Here is an 18,189-nt window from a genome sequence, read left to right as displayed (position 1 = left end):
CGCCCGCGGCCCTCACCTTGCTCAGCTGCTGGTGGATGAGCTGCTTCAGCTCGGAGGCTTTCTCCGGGGGCAGCGACATGCTGGGGCCGGCGCCTCGCCGCCAATCCTCCCCGCTTCGGGCGCCCCAACCGCGCGGCGCGCGCCGGCCGGACTGGGAGCGTCAGTCAGCGCTGAGCACAAAGCAGGCGCGGCCGCTCGCCCCGCGCAGCTCCCGGGGGCGCGACGCCGCGTCAGGCCCTGGCCGGGCAGTAGCCAAGGCTGCGGCAGCGGCGGCGCCCAACTGTTGTTTTCAAACGGCGGCGGCCAGCCAGCCTCGGGGCTGTCCCCTGCTCTGCCTGATCATCTCCGCCCGCCGCTCCCCCTCCCTCGGGGTCCTCACTCCGCGACCTCAGGGCACCTCATCGCCTTGCCTTGCCAGGGCCTCCGGACGCGCTGCTCGCCCCCATCTTTTCCCCTGTCGGGATCCCTTTCTGTCCTCCGGATGGGCAGGTATGTGGACGGGCCCCTCAGGACCCCGCGCCGAGGGACTCGAAGGACCCCACCCTGCTGGCCCCGCCCCGCCCGCCTGGTCCCTCCACGCGCCTGTCGCGCGGGGATCCGCGGTCTCCGCGCGAGCCTGCGGCGTTGACCTTGCGGTTTTCGCCTTCTTGCTGCTGTGGTCCCTCCCCGCCCGGCGCCAATCCCTTCCTCCCACGTAGGACCACCATGTTTGTTCCCTGCGGAGAATCGGCTCCCGACCTCGCGGCTTACACCCTGCTGATGGTGAGTCCCCACTTTCGCGAACTCTCCACTGCCCGGCTTGGGGCTGCTGCCTCTCGGGAGGCGCCTCCACCCCGGCTCGGCCGCCCCGGCCCTGGGAGCACGGGTACCGGTTTCTCTTCCAGGTTTTCGGCCTTCGGGGAAAACACCGGGAGGACGTGGCCGGAGGCGGCGGTCCGAGCAGAACCTTTGTTGGCGCTGTCACCGAACGTATCTAAGTCTGCAGTGTGTAGTCTTTGTTGACTAAAACGTAACGTGTTTGGATATGACAGTTACGTTGTGCGAGTCATTCTCTTTACGTTTTATCCCAGAAAATCTTTTCTCAGCTAGATTTGGAGTCATTCTTAAGCTAGCAAGTCATCGTCGTTAATCAGAAAACTACAGATAGGGTAGTAAAAGTAACCTTTCCTAGTAACCACACGGTTTTGTCGCTCTTAAAATTGCCCGTAGGGGCGGGCCCCGTCGCCGAGTGATTAAGTTCGCACACTCCGCTTGGGCGGCCCAGGGTTTCGCTGGTTCGGAGTTTGGGCGCGAACATGGCACCGCTCATCAAGCCATGCTGAGACGGTGTCCCACATAGCGCAACCAGAAGGTCCTACAACTAGAATATATAACTATGTACTGGGGGGCTTTGGGGAGAAGAAGAAGAAAAAAATGATTGGCAACAGATGTTAGCTCGGGTGCCAATCTTGGGGGAAAAAATGCCCATATTCATTCATTGTTTCAATAAACATTCTGTTATGCGAAAACGTTAGAATAAGGCTAGGTCCTTGTCCTCAAGAAGTTTACAACCTAATTGGCAACACGTAAATCAATAAGGGCAGTAAAAGCTAGGCTAGAAGTTTGAGAAGGGTACAGAAAAGCCCTAGGATTTATTGGGAGGGGGAGGGACACAAGGACCTTTAAGAAAAGCTTTATCTATGAAATCCTAAAACAAAAAAACAACTCCTAGATACAGAGAACTGATTGGTGGTTGCCGCAGGGAGGTGGGGGTGGTTAAGTGAAGTGGGTGAAAGTAATCAAAAGGTACAAACCTCCACTTACAAGTAAGTCCTGGGAATGTAATGTACAGTGTGGTGGCTGTGGTTAACAGTACTGTATTATATATTTGGAAGTTGCTAAGAGAGTAAATCTTGAAAGTTCTCGTTACAAGAAAAAAAAATTTGTAACTGATGATGGAGGTTAACTAAACTTATTGTAGTAATCATTTCACAATATAAATGTATCAGATTACTATGTTGTATATCTAAAACTAATACAATGTTATATGTCGATTATATATCTCAATTTAAAAAGAATGATAGTAATAGAAAAGTCACTTTTTGTCAATTTTCGTTGTAATAATGCACCCAAGAAATAGCAATGATTCCGAACATAGTGTGCAATAGTGTACTAAGGAAGAAAATTTTACGTAATTTCAAAGTCTCTCTCTGAAAAATATGTATTAATCACAAAAGGGAAAAAGTATCTTTGCAGGAGTCACTTGGCAGAAAAGGAAAAAAGCTTCATAGAGAAAGTAATGTCTCAAAGATTATTGGTGGTAACACTTATCAGTTAATGAAGAGGGAAGCCATACTAGAGTGGCTTAAATGGGCAAGAGGTGGAGATGTGTATGTGTATGTATTCATTCATTGGTTCAGAGATAAAGTTCCTGCATGTTTCAGTGGACAGCTATGGGGCATTTTGGCTGTGGAGGAAAACAAATAAGGGAGGTGGTGGTTAGGGGAGTATGTGGGATCACGGGAGGATTTTTTAGAAGGAAAGATATTAGAGCATGTGTATATGCTGATGGGAAGAATCCAATAGTGAGGAAAAGATGGATGATACAGGAGAGTGAGGGTCTACCCAAAGGAGCAGAATCTTTGACAAGGGGAAAGGGAATTACAGGAGATAACCAGGGGATTAGTAGGTGACAGCAGCGAGGGGTAGGAGAGCACTCTGAGGGACCCAGAAAATAAGATGAAAGCCACAAAAAAAAAGCAACTGCTGGAAGAATGCAAAGGAGGAGCTACATTAAAGAGATACTTTAAAGAGAGAGTTGATGAAAATTAGTCATGTATTAGATGTGGTTGGTAAGGGAAAGGGAAGAAGTTTCCTGGTTTAGGTAATTGAGTGAATAATTGTTGCTCTTTTCTGAAATACAAAATAGAGGAACAAGTCTGGGCAAAAGTTTAGTTTTGTATGTGTTGAGTGTGAGTTGCCTGTGACATAAGCATGTGGAGATACCCACTAGGCTCTGGCGTTCAGATAGGGTTCTGGGCTCTAGGTAGAGATTTGGCGGTTGGACTGTTTAAGTCACGGGGGTAAGTGTGTGTGTGTTTAGTGTGAAAAGAAGCTCACTCCAGCCTTTAGGCAGTGACAAAACAAACAGAAGAGCCTTTTGTCCATCCCTCATGGCCTTTACACTTGCTTGCCCACCGCCTGGAATAGTCTTTTCCGTGGTCTTTGTGTGGCTCCCTCCCTTACCCCTGAAATCCCTTACCCCTTTCAGGTCTTTAATTACTTGTCACCTGAAGTGAGTCTTTCCTTGATCACTCTGTTTAAAATTGCAACCGGCCATGTGCACACACACTCTTCACTCACTTAATTTTTCTCCATAGCACTTACTACTGTGTTTTGTTTTTTACGGTAAACCACTCCCTCACTAGAATGGAAGCTCCACGAGGGCAGGAACTTGTTCGATTAGTTTTACTGCATTCCCAGTGCCTAGAGTGATGATTGACATGTAGTATAATATGAAAGAGTCAGTATCTAGCTATGAGGCACCTGAGCATAAGCATTCAGTTCTAGTGCTGTGATTACTGTCTTCTGTCTAAACTTTAAAGTGCTGCTAATTTTGATGACATAATGAATGTATTTTTTATTTCAGCCAGCAGTATCTGTTGGAAATGTTGGCCAGCTTGCAGTAGATCTGATTATTTCTACACTGAATATGTGTAAGATTGGTTACTTCTATACTGATTGTCTTGTGCCCATGGTTGGAAACAACCCATATGCAACTGCAGAAGAAAATTCAGCAGAGCTCAGTACAAATGCTGAAGGTATGTAAGGCTTCGGCATGTTTTGTTCTACTACAAGGTAGAGTTGTTATAAGTTAGAAATATACTCCAGATACTGTTTTGTAGCGAACATTTATGTGGTGCCAGTTCTGTGCACAATGTACAACCCAGTCACGTTGTCCTCTTCTCTTATATCCTGGTTTTAGTTCTTAGCCTTTTCTAGATGGCAACTGCTATGAGGGACGTGCTTATACTTGTATCTTTGGATACAGTTTGAGATTTCCATTTTTATAACATGGGGGTTTTCCCCGTTTTATCCTCAGTTTTATTTTCTGTTCTCACTGGCGTGTGTAAGCATCACTAATACCAAAGAAAGGGGAAAAGAGAATTCCCCTGGGCTCAGTCCTGTGAGTTTAATGTGTGCTGCCTCCTCTAAGCCTCACAGTCATCCTCTCACATTCTTCTAGAAACCGTAATAATATGGGATGGATAAGGCCCAGAGAGGTGGGTCTGCCTGATGCTACTGGCGGGCGTTGGCTTTTCCCGCTCTGTAAATCTCCGTAGGTCCTCATTGGACCTTCAAGCTTGGTGAGTCAGGGACCAGTTCACGTTGCCCGACCACTGTGTTTAGGACGCGGGACTGCACCGAGTGAGTGGGGGAAGTGCTGCTAATCCTGACCCCAGCGCATCAGCTACTTCGTTTGATGGCTGGCTGCTCTGTTGGCCTCTCAGTCTTCTGTTTACCATTTTAAGGTGAAAGCCAAAGGTGGTAGAGGAACGTGAAAGACCATTGGTGGGCTGAAAGACCAAGGAGAAGCATTTTATTTGTTGTCAGTCTCATTAACCATGTTATTAGCTTGCGATAATGAAATACACTTTCAAGAAATAACCTTAGGGGGCCGGCCCGGTGGCACAGCAGTTAAGTGCGCACGTTCCACTTTGGCGGCCCGGGGTTCACCAGTTGGGATCCCAGGTGCAGACATGGCACCCCGTGGCAAGCCATGCTGTGGTGGGCATCCCACATATAAAGTAGAGGAAGATGGGCACGGATGTTAGTCAGGGCCAGTCTTCCTCAGAAAAAGAGGAGGATTGGCAGATGTTAGCTCAGGGCTAATCTTCCTTGGGAAAAAAAAAAATAGAAATAACTTTAGTATTGAAATTCCTTCAGGAAAGATGACTTTTTTATAGCACAAGACTGAATTTCAGTTATTGCCTTAGAAGTTAAGGACTATAAATGGTAGAACTAGAATTTATATTATTCCACTAAGGGCAACAACTATCAGTTACTATTTCCTATGAGCTGACCACTGTGTGCAATTACATGTGTTAATTCATTTAATCCTCACAATGACTCCATAGGTAGTTTTATTGATGAGGAAACTATTGCACAGAGATGTTCGGGTCGCTTGATTAATAATTGGTGTAACAGAGCTTCTTCTCAAGCCAGCCTGGCCCCTGAGACCTGCCTCTTATGCCCCAGCCCACCCTGCGAATGCGCCTTCGCGCTAGTGGGAGGCCCGCCAGGTTCCCTCTGACACAAACCGGCAGCAGGCCAGTTGGATATGGTTCTTTAATCCACTTCTTTTTTTTTTAAGATGAGGTATTTTGAAATAAATTATGGACATTTCACTCCCAAATATGTAAGCGTGCATCTCTTCTAAGAACGTTTTCTTACATAGCTAAAATACCATCCCATTTAACAAAATTACCGATTTCTTAATATCCTCCTCTATCCTATCCATGTTCAATTTGGACTAGCTTACCCCAAAATGTCCTTTAAAGTTAGTCTGTCTAAGCCAGGACCCATAGTACATCTGATTGTTGTGCCTTTGAAATCTCTTTTACTCTAGTGTCTTTTTTTTTTCCTTTTTCACCAAACTGATTTGTTGAGGGAAAAACTGGGCCCATTGTCCTATAGAATGTCCTGCTTTCTATGTTTGTCTGATTCTGTCATTATGGTGTCATTTGGCTTGTTCCTCTGGTCTCTGTATTTTCTGTAACTGGAGTTAGGTCTAAAGGCTTGATTAAATACAAGTTAAATATTTTTGGCCAGAATCCGTGAGAAGTGACTTTGCATCACATCAGAAGAAAAAAGTACTGGGAAACAGGATCTTAACAACAGAATAGAATTGCATGATAGACTGATGGAGAACGTGAGTATTGCTGTTATAGAAGGTAATGTGTCTTACATTTTACAGCTTAGCCTGCCCTCTCCCTACAGATATGTCCTCTTCCCTCTAGCTCTGCTGTATGTGTATGTCAGATAGATTAGAGGCCTGAGTGACCTGTGCCTTAGTCCCTGTTCCCTAATTCCTCAACTTCCTGTCCAGCCTCCTTTGCGCTGAACATACCTAGTGGTCACTAGACTTGCTGATGCGGCAGAGGCCCCAGTCACCTCACGCCACCTCACACCAGCGCAAGGAGGCAGTCCCAGAAGGCTGAAACAGGAGAGACATGCTCCACCAAAGGGTTTGCCTGAGTCTGGGTTATTTGGAATCTTTTTGTAGTAACTAAAAGCTTACCCCTTAGCACAGTGGCCTAATCATGTGTCCTTAGAGACTCTGTATGTTGTCCTTGGTTCCTATTACAGCTTCTCCTTCTTGGAGGTGAAGTTGAGCAGGGACATCTTAAACATCAGTAAAGTGGGCTTCTTGTAGAATCTGATGAAAGTTGTGGATTCTTTTCCCAGAAAAAATGCGCAGACATTGATTCACAGAAAATTTCTCTAGAAACAAGAAGGGAGATTATCGGAAATCAAAAACATTCTTAAGAATTATTTTATTTGTCATAATGCCAGAAGTTCCCAAGGGAATACTTCTCTGGTTTTACAAAGTCAGAAAGAAAAAAATTTTTGATATTTTCTTAAAGTTAACTTTTCAGAAATGAATCTGTTCCATAGAATAAAGCCCACAGATCCATTTTAAGGTACTTCTAAAATGTTTTATTTTAACCAAATGATATACTGCATATGTTTTTAATTTTTGAAAGTATTTAGATACCAAAGTTCTTATAATTCAATTTTAATTTTTTATTATATTAAGAATTTCACTTGTATAAGTCCTCCATTTAAGTACCATATGATTTCATTTTTTCTTGTCTTTGTAGTATATTCACTGCCTTCAAAGAAGCTAGTGGCTCTTCAATTAAGATCCATTTTTATTAATGTTATTATATTTGCCTTTTTTAAGTTTGTTAAACTATAATGAGAAAATACTAAGTCTGTAAGAGTTTAAGATTCAAAAATCATTTCTCCTCTTTTACTATGTGTACAGTTAAAGGTCTGATTCTACAGAAAAATTATCTCAAAATTTCAGAGGTGTTACCCTTATTTCATGACTATATTGAAGGGAATTGGACATACAGCTTGGGACTTATATACTCTTGATTCAGGTAGCGCTGGTGAAAAAATGTAAGCATGTGAATATTAGAGGTTTATTCCATTTGTACTACATTTCAACCATCTACATTTAATGATGTATATGTCAAAATATTCTGAGTCCAACTTCTTCTTTCCCCTTCCATTGCTCCCACTCTAGTCCAAACCACTGTCACCTCACGCCCCTGATTCTGCTCTTACACCACCACTCCCCACAGACTCCTAATAGTCGGTTCTTTTTGTTCTCTTCCTAATATCAGTTCCATAATTGACAGACAATTCAAACATTTCTTTTTTTTTTTTTTCTGCTTTATCTACCCAAACCCCCCTATACACAGTTGTATATCTTAGTTGCAGGTTCTTCTAGTTGTGGGACGTGGGATGCCACCTCAACATAGCCTGACGAGCGGTGCCATGTCCGCGCCCAGGATCTGAACCCTGGGCCACCGCTGCAGAGCGCGTGAACTTAACCACTCGGCCACGGAGCCGGCCCTCAAACATTTCTTAATGAAATTTTTAGTAGATGGAAATAGAGTGATTTCAAAATAGCAGATACTTATTGAGCATCGAGTCCTTGCACCAGTACTGTTCTAAGTACTTTATGTACATTTCTCTACTTAATCCTCACCACAGTCCTCTGAGGCAGGTACTCACATTCTCCTCATTTTGCAAATGAGAAAACTGAAATGGAAAGGTTAAGCAATTTGCCTAAGACATGGTCTAGAGGAGGTGAAGCCGGCATTCTAGACCAGGCAGCCTGACTCCAGAGCCTGCCTCTCTTAACCATTATAGTATACTGCCCTCCTGTTTTTAAAAGTTAGCCATTTCTTACCTACATTTTAAATTTTATTGAATATTTTATTAACAGTCTGTGAAAAGAGCTTTCATAAAGTAGGTTTTCCCCCCTAAATTTTATAATCCACATTCCAGATTAAATAATTGTTAACATCTGGCCACCCTTGGTTACCTTTCTCTCTCTAGGCATGTGCACACACAGTTTCCTTTGGCAAACAATCCAAAAGTAGACTAGCGACATCATGATATTTCACCCCTAAATATTTCAGCACACATCTTTCAAGAACAAGGACATTTTCCTTCACGACCACACACCACTACTACACCTAAGAAAATCAGTGTTTAATGAACATTCAGTAGTATCATCCAACATATTTGCATTTCCCCAGTTGTCCCCAAAATATCCTTCAATTCTGGATCCAGTCAAGGTCCACACGTTGCATTTGGCTGTTAGATCTTTTTAGTTGGTATCCTTCAGTGTAGAACGGGCCCTCCTCCTCTTTCTGCTCTTCACAGTATTGACTCCTTTGAGGAACCAAGGCCAGAGGTTCTGCATTCTGGATTCGCCTGGTTGTTTCCTCAGGATCAGATTCAGGTCGGAGATCTCTGGCGAGAACATCTCATGGAGGACCATGTGGTAGTTTTCAAGTAACAGTTGATTACTTAGGTGGAGAACTGGAAATTTTCCTTTGTCAGTCTGAATAGAATTCTTTTGAAATCTAGATTCCTCCTAATTTGTTTCTTAATTGCAAAGATATCATAATTCATGGCTCTTCATTTTTCACCTTCAGTTTAAGGGCAGCAGGTAGATATCAAAGTAATTGTAATTTTAAGATATGTAAATTATGTCATCACATAAAGTTGATAAAATATTATGTAGAGTACTCTTATAGTCTAGGATCTAACCTTTAGATTTTCTTTTTATTCTTTTAATGGTATGCAAAGTATAAATCAAAGCCATTCTGTGAAAAACTACTTTCCTGGGTGAAAAGTAGTAACTGTGCCAAAGTTATTGTTCTTTCAAGCAGTCATTCCTATCACCGTAATGATCTACAGCTTTGCAGGTAAGTTTTTGTCTTTGAAAAATTGTGTTATGATTTATACAGTATTATGATGCGTCTCTATTAAAAAGTTAAAATAGGGGCTGGCCCCGTGGCCGAGTGGTTAAGTTTGCGCGCTCCGCTGCAGGCGGCCCAGTGTTTCGTTGGTTCGAATCCTGGGCGCGGACATGACACTGCTCATCAAACCACGCTGAGGCAGCGTCCCACATACCACAACTAGAAGGACCCACAACGAAGAATATACAACTATGTACCGGGGGGGGGAGGGCGGCTTTGGGGAGAAAAAGGAAAAAATAAAATCTTTAAAAAAAAAAAAAAGTTAAACTTGAAAAACCATGTACATCCTCTCCTCTCCTCCCTAGAATTTAGAAAGAAGGTAAAAGAAAGTCAAGGGACAGGAGGGAGTACAGTCAGGTGGATCCTTGTGGTTCCTGTGGTCGGGGCACAGGAAGGCTTTGGTGTAGACAGAGATGATTCTGGGACTGTGCTTTGATTGTTTGCTGTCATGTGCGTGGCAACATCACAGAGCTCAGCTGATGAAGAGAAAGAGGAGAAAAGGGTACCTATGATTTATTGGTTGATAACTTTTGAAAGATCCGGTTGAAATTTCTGTTTATTTCCAGGTATTCAACCATTTCTATTTGCAGAAATCCAGTTGCCTTTAAGGATAGCTCTCAGCCATGTCACACTGAATTCTAAAATGTAAGACAAAGTATCCAAGAGATAGAAATATAATCTATTTTATTGCATTATCATTTATGTACCTATGAAATCATGATGAAAAGTATCAGCCAAGGGTAACCTTTCAAAACTGGAGCTAACTTCTAGGACTCTCACAAAAGACATTACATTTCTGGGAATCTTACAATAGGCCTCACAGCCAGAAGAGCAGAGCTGTGGGAAACAGGCTTATCTTCACGGTGGCCTGCCTTAGTTTCAGTTTTCCTGTCTCTTTACACTCTCTCCTAAGGATGTAAATAGCAGACCAGAGCAATACTTTTTACGTTATTCATCTGTAGACTCCTAAACTTGTGTTTTGCCTTGTGTAACAGAGTATATGGAGAACGAGATAATTTTTGGTAAAACAGTTGATATTTTCCTTAATGTTGGTATTTGTGAGTTTTTAGAAAGTTAATAGTATGATTGTTTCTAGTACTCCCTTCAAGTATCTATGGGCACCTTCTGTGCAAAAAAGTGTTCAAAATAAGAGCCATAACTGGGAAGAAATGGAGAAAAGCCCATGCATTCCTGAAATAAATGATTCTGAGTTTTGTGTATTCCTGAAGGAGGTAACACAAAACACAAAAACACTCTGTGATGAGGGGTGATTTTGTTGGCCTGGTTATTTGTTTGTTCCCATCTCATTTAAAAAGGAAAGAAGATAATTGGGAGGGTATGTTGGATTACTTACTGGAACTTTGAAAATACATTTATAAGATAGGTACTATATTACATTCAGGGGAAAGATTGAAATTTAGTTATAGGAGAATTGGTCCCTGAAAAGCCATATTTAATGCTTTACTATGTGTGGCATATTAAGACATCCTGATATTTATTCTATGCAACCTCTGCAATCTTTTTTTATTATTATTTGTGGTAAAATATATATAACATTAAATTAACCATTTTTAAGTGTACAATTAAGTGACATGAAATACAGGCACAGTGTTCTGTACCCATCACCACTACCTACTTTCAGAACTTTGTCCTTGTTCTAAATAAAAAATCTGTATTCGTTAAATAACTATTTTATTTCTGTAAAATTAATATAATGTTCTCACTTTAATTTCTGATTTTAGTAATTTGAATCTTTTTTTATTCTTAGTCTAGCTAAACATTTGTCAATCTTGTTAATTTTTTTCAAATAACCAACTTTTGGTTTTATTGATTTCCTCTCTTGTTTTTCTGTTCTCTATTTATGTCCACTCTAATCTTCATTATTTCCTTCCTTCTCTTAGCTTTGGGTTTAGTTTGCTTTTCATTTTCTAATTCCTAAGATGTCAACTTCAGTTGCTGATTTGAGAAATTTCTTCCTTTTAATATCCAGGTTTACAGCTATAAATTTCCATCTTAGCACTGCTTTAGCTACATCTCTCAAGTTTAGTATGTTGTGTTTTCATTTTCATTCATCCCTGAGTATTTTCTAATCTCCCTTGTGATTTCTTCCTTTGACCCATTGGTGGTTTAATCTCTACATATTTTTGAATTTTCTAGTTTTCCTTCCGTTGTCAATTTCTAGTGTCATTCTGTTGTGATGGAAAAGACACTTTATATGATTTCAGTCTTTTTAATTTATCAGGTCTTGTTTATTGCCCTAACAAATGGTCTGCACTGGAGAATGTTCCATGTGCACTTGAGAAAAATGTGTGTTCTGCTTTTCTTGGGTGGAGTGTTCTGTGTGTGTCCGTTACGTCTGATTGGTGTAGAGTGTTCTTCCAGTCTTCTGTTTTTGTATTAATCTTCCAGCGGTTTGCTCTATCCTTTATTGAAGTCTCCAGCTATTATTACTGTACTATTTCTCCCTTCAGTTCTGTCAGTGTTTCCTTCAGATATTTTGGGGCCCTTGTTTTGTGCATGTATGTTTATATTTGTTACATCTTCTTGATGGATTGATCCTTTTATCAATATATAATGACCTTCTTTGTTTCTTGTAACAGTTTTTGACTTAAAATCTGTTTTTTCTGGTATTAGTATAGCCACCCTTCTCCCTTTTGGTTACTGTTTGCTTGGAATATCTTCATTTTCAAACTGTGTGTGTCCTTACATCTAAAGTGAGTCTCTTATAGGCAACACGTTGTTGGATGTGTTTTTTTTCAGTCCATTCTGCCAATCTCTTGTCTTTTGATTGGAGAATGTAATCCATTTTCATTGAAAGTAATTACTGATAAGAACTGTCATTTTGCTGTTTGTTTTCTATGTCTTATAGCTTTTTTGTTCTTCATTTTCTTATCACTGCCTTCTTTTGTTCTTAGTAGATTTTTTGTAGTGACGTGTTTTGATTCTCTTCACATTTCCTTTTGTATATATTCCATAGATACTTGCTTTGTGATTACCATGGCGATTGTACATTACAATCTAATTTGAGTTTGTTGCATACAAAAACTAAAAAGCTACTCCTATCCACGCTGTCCCCCCATTATGATATTGTTGTCACGAATTACGTCTTTATACATTGTGTGCCCAATGACATAGATTTGTAATTAGTTTTGTGCATTTGTCTTTTAAACCCTCTGCAGTCACTCTTGATTAGTCTTTAGGAATCATGAACAAATGAAAGAATGGAAAAAATGAAAATGAAAGAAACAAGTAAAAGTAAAGATGGGAAAAAGAAAGAGATCTTTTTTTTTCTTTTAGTCCCTCTTTTTGTAAATTGATTTATATGTCCATGCCTGGCTGCCATAAGATTTGTGGACACTTGGACTATCCCTGTCTTTACCTGCGTTATCCCTAGCCTCCTGTTTCGTAGACCTGAGGCTGAGTTCAGGGCTAAGCAGTAGGCCTTGCTGTATCATTTAACTCCTTTTGACGCTTCCTGTCACCACTACATTGCTCAGAGTCAACCAATAAATCTACCTCTTTACTTAACATAAGAAATTTCAGGAATATAAACCTAGCATTGGAAAATAGAATGGCTGGTTTGCTTGCTCTGAAATCTACGCTGTGACTTCTGCATGACCTGAGGAAGTCGCAATAGTAGTAATAGTAATATAAGTAGTAGTCATGGTAATAGCAGCAAATCATGTGGCTGGTACTGTTCTGTGCACCTTACGTGTATTAAGTCATTTAATTCTCATAACGACCATAGAGTACTATTATTAACTTAATATATATTAAGTTAATATAATATTATTATAATAATATACTATTAATTATTATATGTTAATTATTATTATTAACATAGTACTATTATTAACCATTTGTTATAAATAAGAAAATTGAAGAGCACGAGGTTAAATAACTGCTAGAGGCTATATGGGTGGTAAGTAGCAGAGCCAGAGTTCAAACACAGGAATCTGGCCCTTAATCCTCTGCTTTTAACCACTTCACCCATGGTCCAGGATCATAGTGAGCTTTATTCTTTGTCTAACAGTTGAACCTATTTCTTGTTATTTGTAATTATTTATGTCCCTGCTTTCTATCTGAAAATATTTGACTTCTCTGTCAGAAAGGATGCGGGCTTTTCAGCTTGTTTTCCCAGGACAACTTGTTTTATCATCTTTGGCCATACTTTCATATCATTCCAGCTTTCTCTTTTCCCTGGAAACCTACTCTATTCCTATTAAAACCATCGTTGCCTTTAACTTTTCTTTTTTTCCTGGTCGATCACCCGTTTGTGTTTTTACTTCTTTTCCTGTCTAGCTTATTCCCATATTATATCGTTTCAGCTCTTCTCCTACCACAGCCTGGAAGCCCTGGCTGCGAATCATTCTCGGCCCCTGCCCTGCAAACCACCAGCTTTGAATCATTCTCTTGCTTCATTCAGGCCCATCATTTGTGACCCTGACTGCTGTATCAGGCTGCTCAGGCTGCCATAGACCAGGGGGCTTCAATGCCGGAAATTTATTTCCTCACAGTTCTGGAGGCCAGAAGTCCGAGATCAGGCTGCTGCATGGTTGGGTTCTGGTGAGGGCCCTCTCCCTAGCTTGCAGATGGCCACCTTCTTGCTGTATCATCACATGGCAGAGAGCTCTCTCCCCTCTTACATGGCCACAGTCCTGTCACATTAGGGCCCCACCCTTATGACCTCATCTAACCTTAATTACCTGCTAAAGATCCTCCTAAAGAGCCTGTCTCCAGATATAGTCACATTGAGGGTTAGAGCTTAAACATGAGTTTTGGAAAGAGACACAGTTCAGTCCATAGCAATTGCTATCAGGGTCTCTTAATCAATTCCCCTGCCTCCTCCATTCTGACCCACTCCGATCCATCTCAGCAGTCTTGCTAGAATGAACGTTCTGAAATGCAAAACTGATCACAACACTCCCTGACTAAAATCCATCAGCAGTTTTACCCACTTTTTGCAGAATCTAGTTCATAGTCCTTGATATGCCATACAAGGTCCTCTGGCATCTCCTTGCCTGGCTCATTCCCTGGAGCTCTGTCCACGTTGCACTCTGTGCTCCAACTCAGTTACCACCAGTCATGGTTTCCCAACAGCTGTCTCCTTCCTCCTTGCCTTTGTTCCCTCTACTTTTCTCCTCTCGTCTCCCTTGCAAAAACCTACCCAGTTTCCAAGAGTCAACTCACACTTCACTTCCTCTACAACTTGCTTGAGCAATTTACTTCTCTCTCTACTTCCACTGCACTCCACCCCTTCAGACTGACTTCTTTAGAAATCACTCTCCCACTTTTGCTTCTGACCGTGTCAGAGTGCCTGATATCAGGCTTGCCCTTCTGCCATAAACAACTGGAAACTGGACGAAATGAATGAAACAACTGTTTTTCAGACATTGGACAACAAGCAGCGCACAACTGTGGTCCCTGAGAGAAGGCAGGTAAAGTCATGCATCCTGGAGATGCTTTCTGGACTGCAACCCAGGGAAGGGAGGGCACACAGGCAGAGCATGGTGGCCTTGCTCAGTTGAGGAGATGTGATCAGAGTTCAGGAAGGCTGAGACCACTGGAAAGTACAAGGCAGACAACCAGAGATGGGAGCTGCTTGGAAGAGCTCTAGGAGTCTCTCTGAGTCTTTTTCTGAATTCTAAGCCACATGTGTGTAGGGTGAAACTCTCTGAGGCCAAAGAACACCTTCTGGGTAACTGTAACTTGCCCACAAAGTTAGCAACAATAACAGAAAATATTATGAAATAGACATATTATAGAACATTTGGAAAATGTAGAATAGTCAAAAGAAACAATATTTAAAATACTCAATTCCATCACCCAGAAATAACTACCACTACCAACTTTTTTATCTGTTTTCTTCCCAATTTCTTTGAAATACAGTTAAATTGAATGTATGTATCTGCAAGATACTGCAACTCTAATATTTGCAACTTTGGAGTTCATCCTAGTCAAAGATGTTTCTCACAATCTATGTTATTTTCCTTTTTTTAACGCAAATCTTGTATTCATCCATAACCAGACCCATGTTTAATGTTCAATGTAATTATACATTCATCACAATAAAGAATTTTTGAAATTGAAAAAAACAACCCTTATCATACAGCTTATACAATTTTGAATCCTTTTTTCTCCCCGATGCATATCATGATTATTTGCTAAATTTTTTCTAATATACATATTTTGCCTTCCCACTATTAGAAGAAATATGTATTCTCATCTCTGAAAAAGATAATATTAGTTACTCCAAAATAAGTGGTGGCAATGGTGTGGCTGATCTGGGATCCCTTATATTTAATTGGAATAGAAGTACTTTGTAATTTAATAATGGATATATCACGTGCTAAATTTTAATGTCACAGAAAGTACTTAAATTAGTCATCCTCCACCTTCCTTTTTTACAGAGAGGACCAGAGAATGGTATTAAAACTGTTACTCTGTGTGACAGTAGTAGTAGTAGAGGCACCGTGAGTTCAAGACCGTACCCCTGGCTTTTGAAGCGGGAGCCTTTAACGTGAAGGCACAGCCAGGGCAGCAGCCTTCCCCACACGGCAGCCATTGCTAAGGCTGTCATAGCGTGAGTGTTTAGGAACTAGAATCTGAGCCATCACAGCTCCCAGTGCCTACATACAAAGCTTGAGAGCCCCTCAGTTATTTGAAAACTATGTACTGAGATGGTATAATTACTGCTAACAACTTCCAGTTTCTCATTTTTAGAGACTCAGATGCTGTGGTAGACTCTCGCGGTACATCTGAGACTGCTGAACCCAGGGTCAGAGTCTCTGCCACTTGGGACCCCAACTCCCCTTTATTTCTGTCCATCATGTGGTCTCATGTTTTGGCCTTAGGATTTTCTCATAGTTCTTGGTTTTGGGTGTTAGAGATGATTTTTGCTTTTTCTTAGCAGACAGGAAGCTTTTTGCGTTGCTGTATCTCCATCTCATCACTAGCTTGAGGCCTTCAGAGCAAAACATTTAGGAGATTGTTTTCAAGACACAAAGACCTAAGTTCAAATCCCACCTCTGCCACTTCCTGGATATAGAACTGGGATCTTGTTACCATGTTTTGGTCCCTTTAAATCTCAGTTGCCTCGCAGTGATAGCAAACACTTCCACAGCATTGACTGTGTGTTCAGCACTGGTCTGAGCACTTTGCCCCCATTACCTCCTTTACACCCCTCAGCAGCCTGCAAGGTTGGGTCTACCGTGATCGCCCTTTTACAGTGAGGAACACTAAAGCCCTCAGTAAGTAACTTGCCCAACATATCTGGTAAGTGCAGAGCTGGAATTTGCATCCACGTATTCTGTCCTTGTTCCCATTGTTTCAAACTGATTCATTTATAAAATGGAGATAATTATAACTTCCTCAAGGATCATTGAGGGATTGAATTGTAAAATATACAGACAGTGCTAGCACATAATAATCACTCAGTCAATGGAATCTGTAAGAAGTAGTGGTAACTTACTTTCCCTGTAACTGTTCTATTGTATTCCACGGTCTTCCTTTGCTGCTTTAGATTATTGATAACAAGGGTTTTTTCCTTCAGTCTCTTTGCTGCAGGGCTTCTGAAAATCACTGTCTTCTACAGTAGCTTTTGGGAGTGGATCAGAACGTACCTCATGTGATATAGCCAGGGATATGCCTAGAGTGGGCCTTACATGGCTCCTAGTCCTGACCCCACCAATAGAAGAATATATCTGGGGCAAGGGGAGATAAATAAGTGACCTTATGATGTGGCATCTTCTCCTTGCCTACAACCTGGCAGATCATCTTAGCTATAAACTGACTTACTGGAATCAGTATCAGTAGAAGAATACTGAATTATTCTTTTTATTTGTTGTAGCTGTTCTAAAGAAATCCCACTGGCTGTCCTGCTGAAATTTGTTTCCAAAGGAGACAATATCCCAGATGCATTGGGTCTTGTTGAGCATCTTAATGAATGGCTTCAGATAATCAAACCCCGTGTAAGTTTTACTACAGTTTAAGCCTCTGCCTTCTCTGGTTGTGTATTCATAAACTTGCATTTTATATACTATATAAGTAGACCAAATAAGTGAAAGTTTACGTTAAATATAGACGTAACTTTATATAAGGTTTAGTTTAGCTGAAGTTTGGAAAAGGAAAGAGGGCAGTTAACCAACTTGTTGTCTACAGCCCTCATTAAGGCTGGTTTTCCAAAAAAAGAAAATCTGAAGTACTTCATTGTATTCACTGTCTGTGTTTTGTTAATTATACCCGACAGCTTCTTACAAGAGTAAACAAGTCCTGTTTGACATTCAGGACTTTTTTGGGGGGTGGAAAGCACAAGGTATTACTCTGTGAGCAATACAGAGTTATTGAATATGCATTATAATTAAAGTGTTTTTCGCTATTATGAAATAAGAGTGTTAAACCCAGAGTAATCAAGTAGCCTTTAGGCATAACAGGTACCGTAAGGCTGCTTTGTATGGTAGGTATCTTGTCTTTTTAATTTGTGCTTTTGCCAGGAACAATTGATAGAAATGACACAGTACTCACATTTTTTTTTAACACCTGTTTCTTTTGAATTTGATTTTTCTTGATGGACTCCATCCACAGCCTTTCTGGCATATCTTTATCATTTGGAACTTGAGGAAATTTATCTTCAGTTAACATAAAGATAGAGATTTATTACTTTGTTTTTCCTTACAATAGAACCCAGCTTTTTCAAAAACAAAAGGGTCAAAAAAAACTAGAGATGGCAGAGTTTTGTAATACTTACATGTTAAAAGGATATTTGGTGGTAAAGTTGAAGGAGTAAAGTATTTTGTTCCTCAATTACAGTGCAATGACCCCACAGCATCTGCCTTGCTGTGGAAAATACCAAGTTCTTGGAGATTACTCTCTGGCAGTAGCCTTTCCCCTGTGCTTTTTTGATCTGTTCTCAGTTTTATACTCTATGTACCAAGATCCTTTTTACCAACCCAACTGTTGAACAACTGTATAAAAAGTTGTATCATCTGAGAATATATTAGGAAGTAAATCTTTACTTTTCACAGAAAATCTCAAAGAAAAATGGATTAACCAAAGGTTGGTTTTGGTATACTTTTCATCATATACAACAAATGTAAATTTGTACAATAAAATATTTTCTAAGTAATTTTGTCTGAAATGTGTC

The 18,189-nt window shown here is 40.8% G+C and overlaps 2 protein-coding genes across 17 annotated transcripts in view; one reads left to right on the top strand and one right to left on the bottom strand.

Moving 5' to 3' along the window:
• Positions 1-1,139, bottom strand: part of CEP76 (centrosomal protein 76) — a 35,819-nt gene extending 34,680 nt beyond the window's left edge. For 7 of the 16 annotated variants that reach the window (XM_070629579.1, XM_070629593.1, XM_070629583.1 and 4 more), the window contains exon 1: positions 17-321. In XM_070629579.1, the coding sequence (XP_070485680.1) occupies positions 17-79 (63 nt within the window). In that variant the 5' untranslated portion in view covers positions 80-321. Of the gene's footprint in view, positions 1-16; positions 507-738 lie in introns of those variants that run through there. The other 9 variants (XM_070629585.1, XM_070629584.1, XM_070629586.1 and 6 more) reach the window with 7 other exon arrangements.
• On the top strand, positions 509-18,171 carry PSMG2 (proteasome assembly chaperone 2). The gene is made up of 7 exons (XM_070629616.1): positions 509-762; positions 3,629-3,800; positions 6,864-6,922; positions 8,875-8,993; positions 14,438-14,485; positions 16,897-17,017; positions 17,856-18,171. The coding sequence occupies exons 1-7, from the start codon at positions 706-708 to the stop codon at positions 17,946-17,948; spliced, it is 669 nt and encodes a 222-aa protein (XP_070485717.1). The 5' UTR covers positions 509-705; the 3' UTR covers positions 17,949-18,171.
• Positions 18,172-18,189: the final 18 nt, after the last annotated feature.

The sequence above is a fragment of the Equus przewalskii genome, chromosome 7 (genome assembly GCF_037783145.1).
Source record: "Equus przewalskii isolate Varuska chromosome 7, EquPr2, whole genome shotgun sequence".
NCBI lineage: Eukaryota > Metazoa > Chordata > Mammalia > Perissodactyla > Equidae > Equus > Equus przewalskii.
The sequence above is the reverse complement of the archived record's forward strand: the minus strand, read 5'-3'. Positions and strand labels throughout refer to the sequence as shown.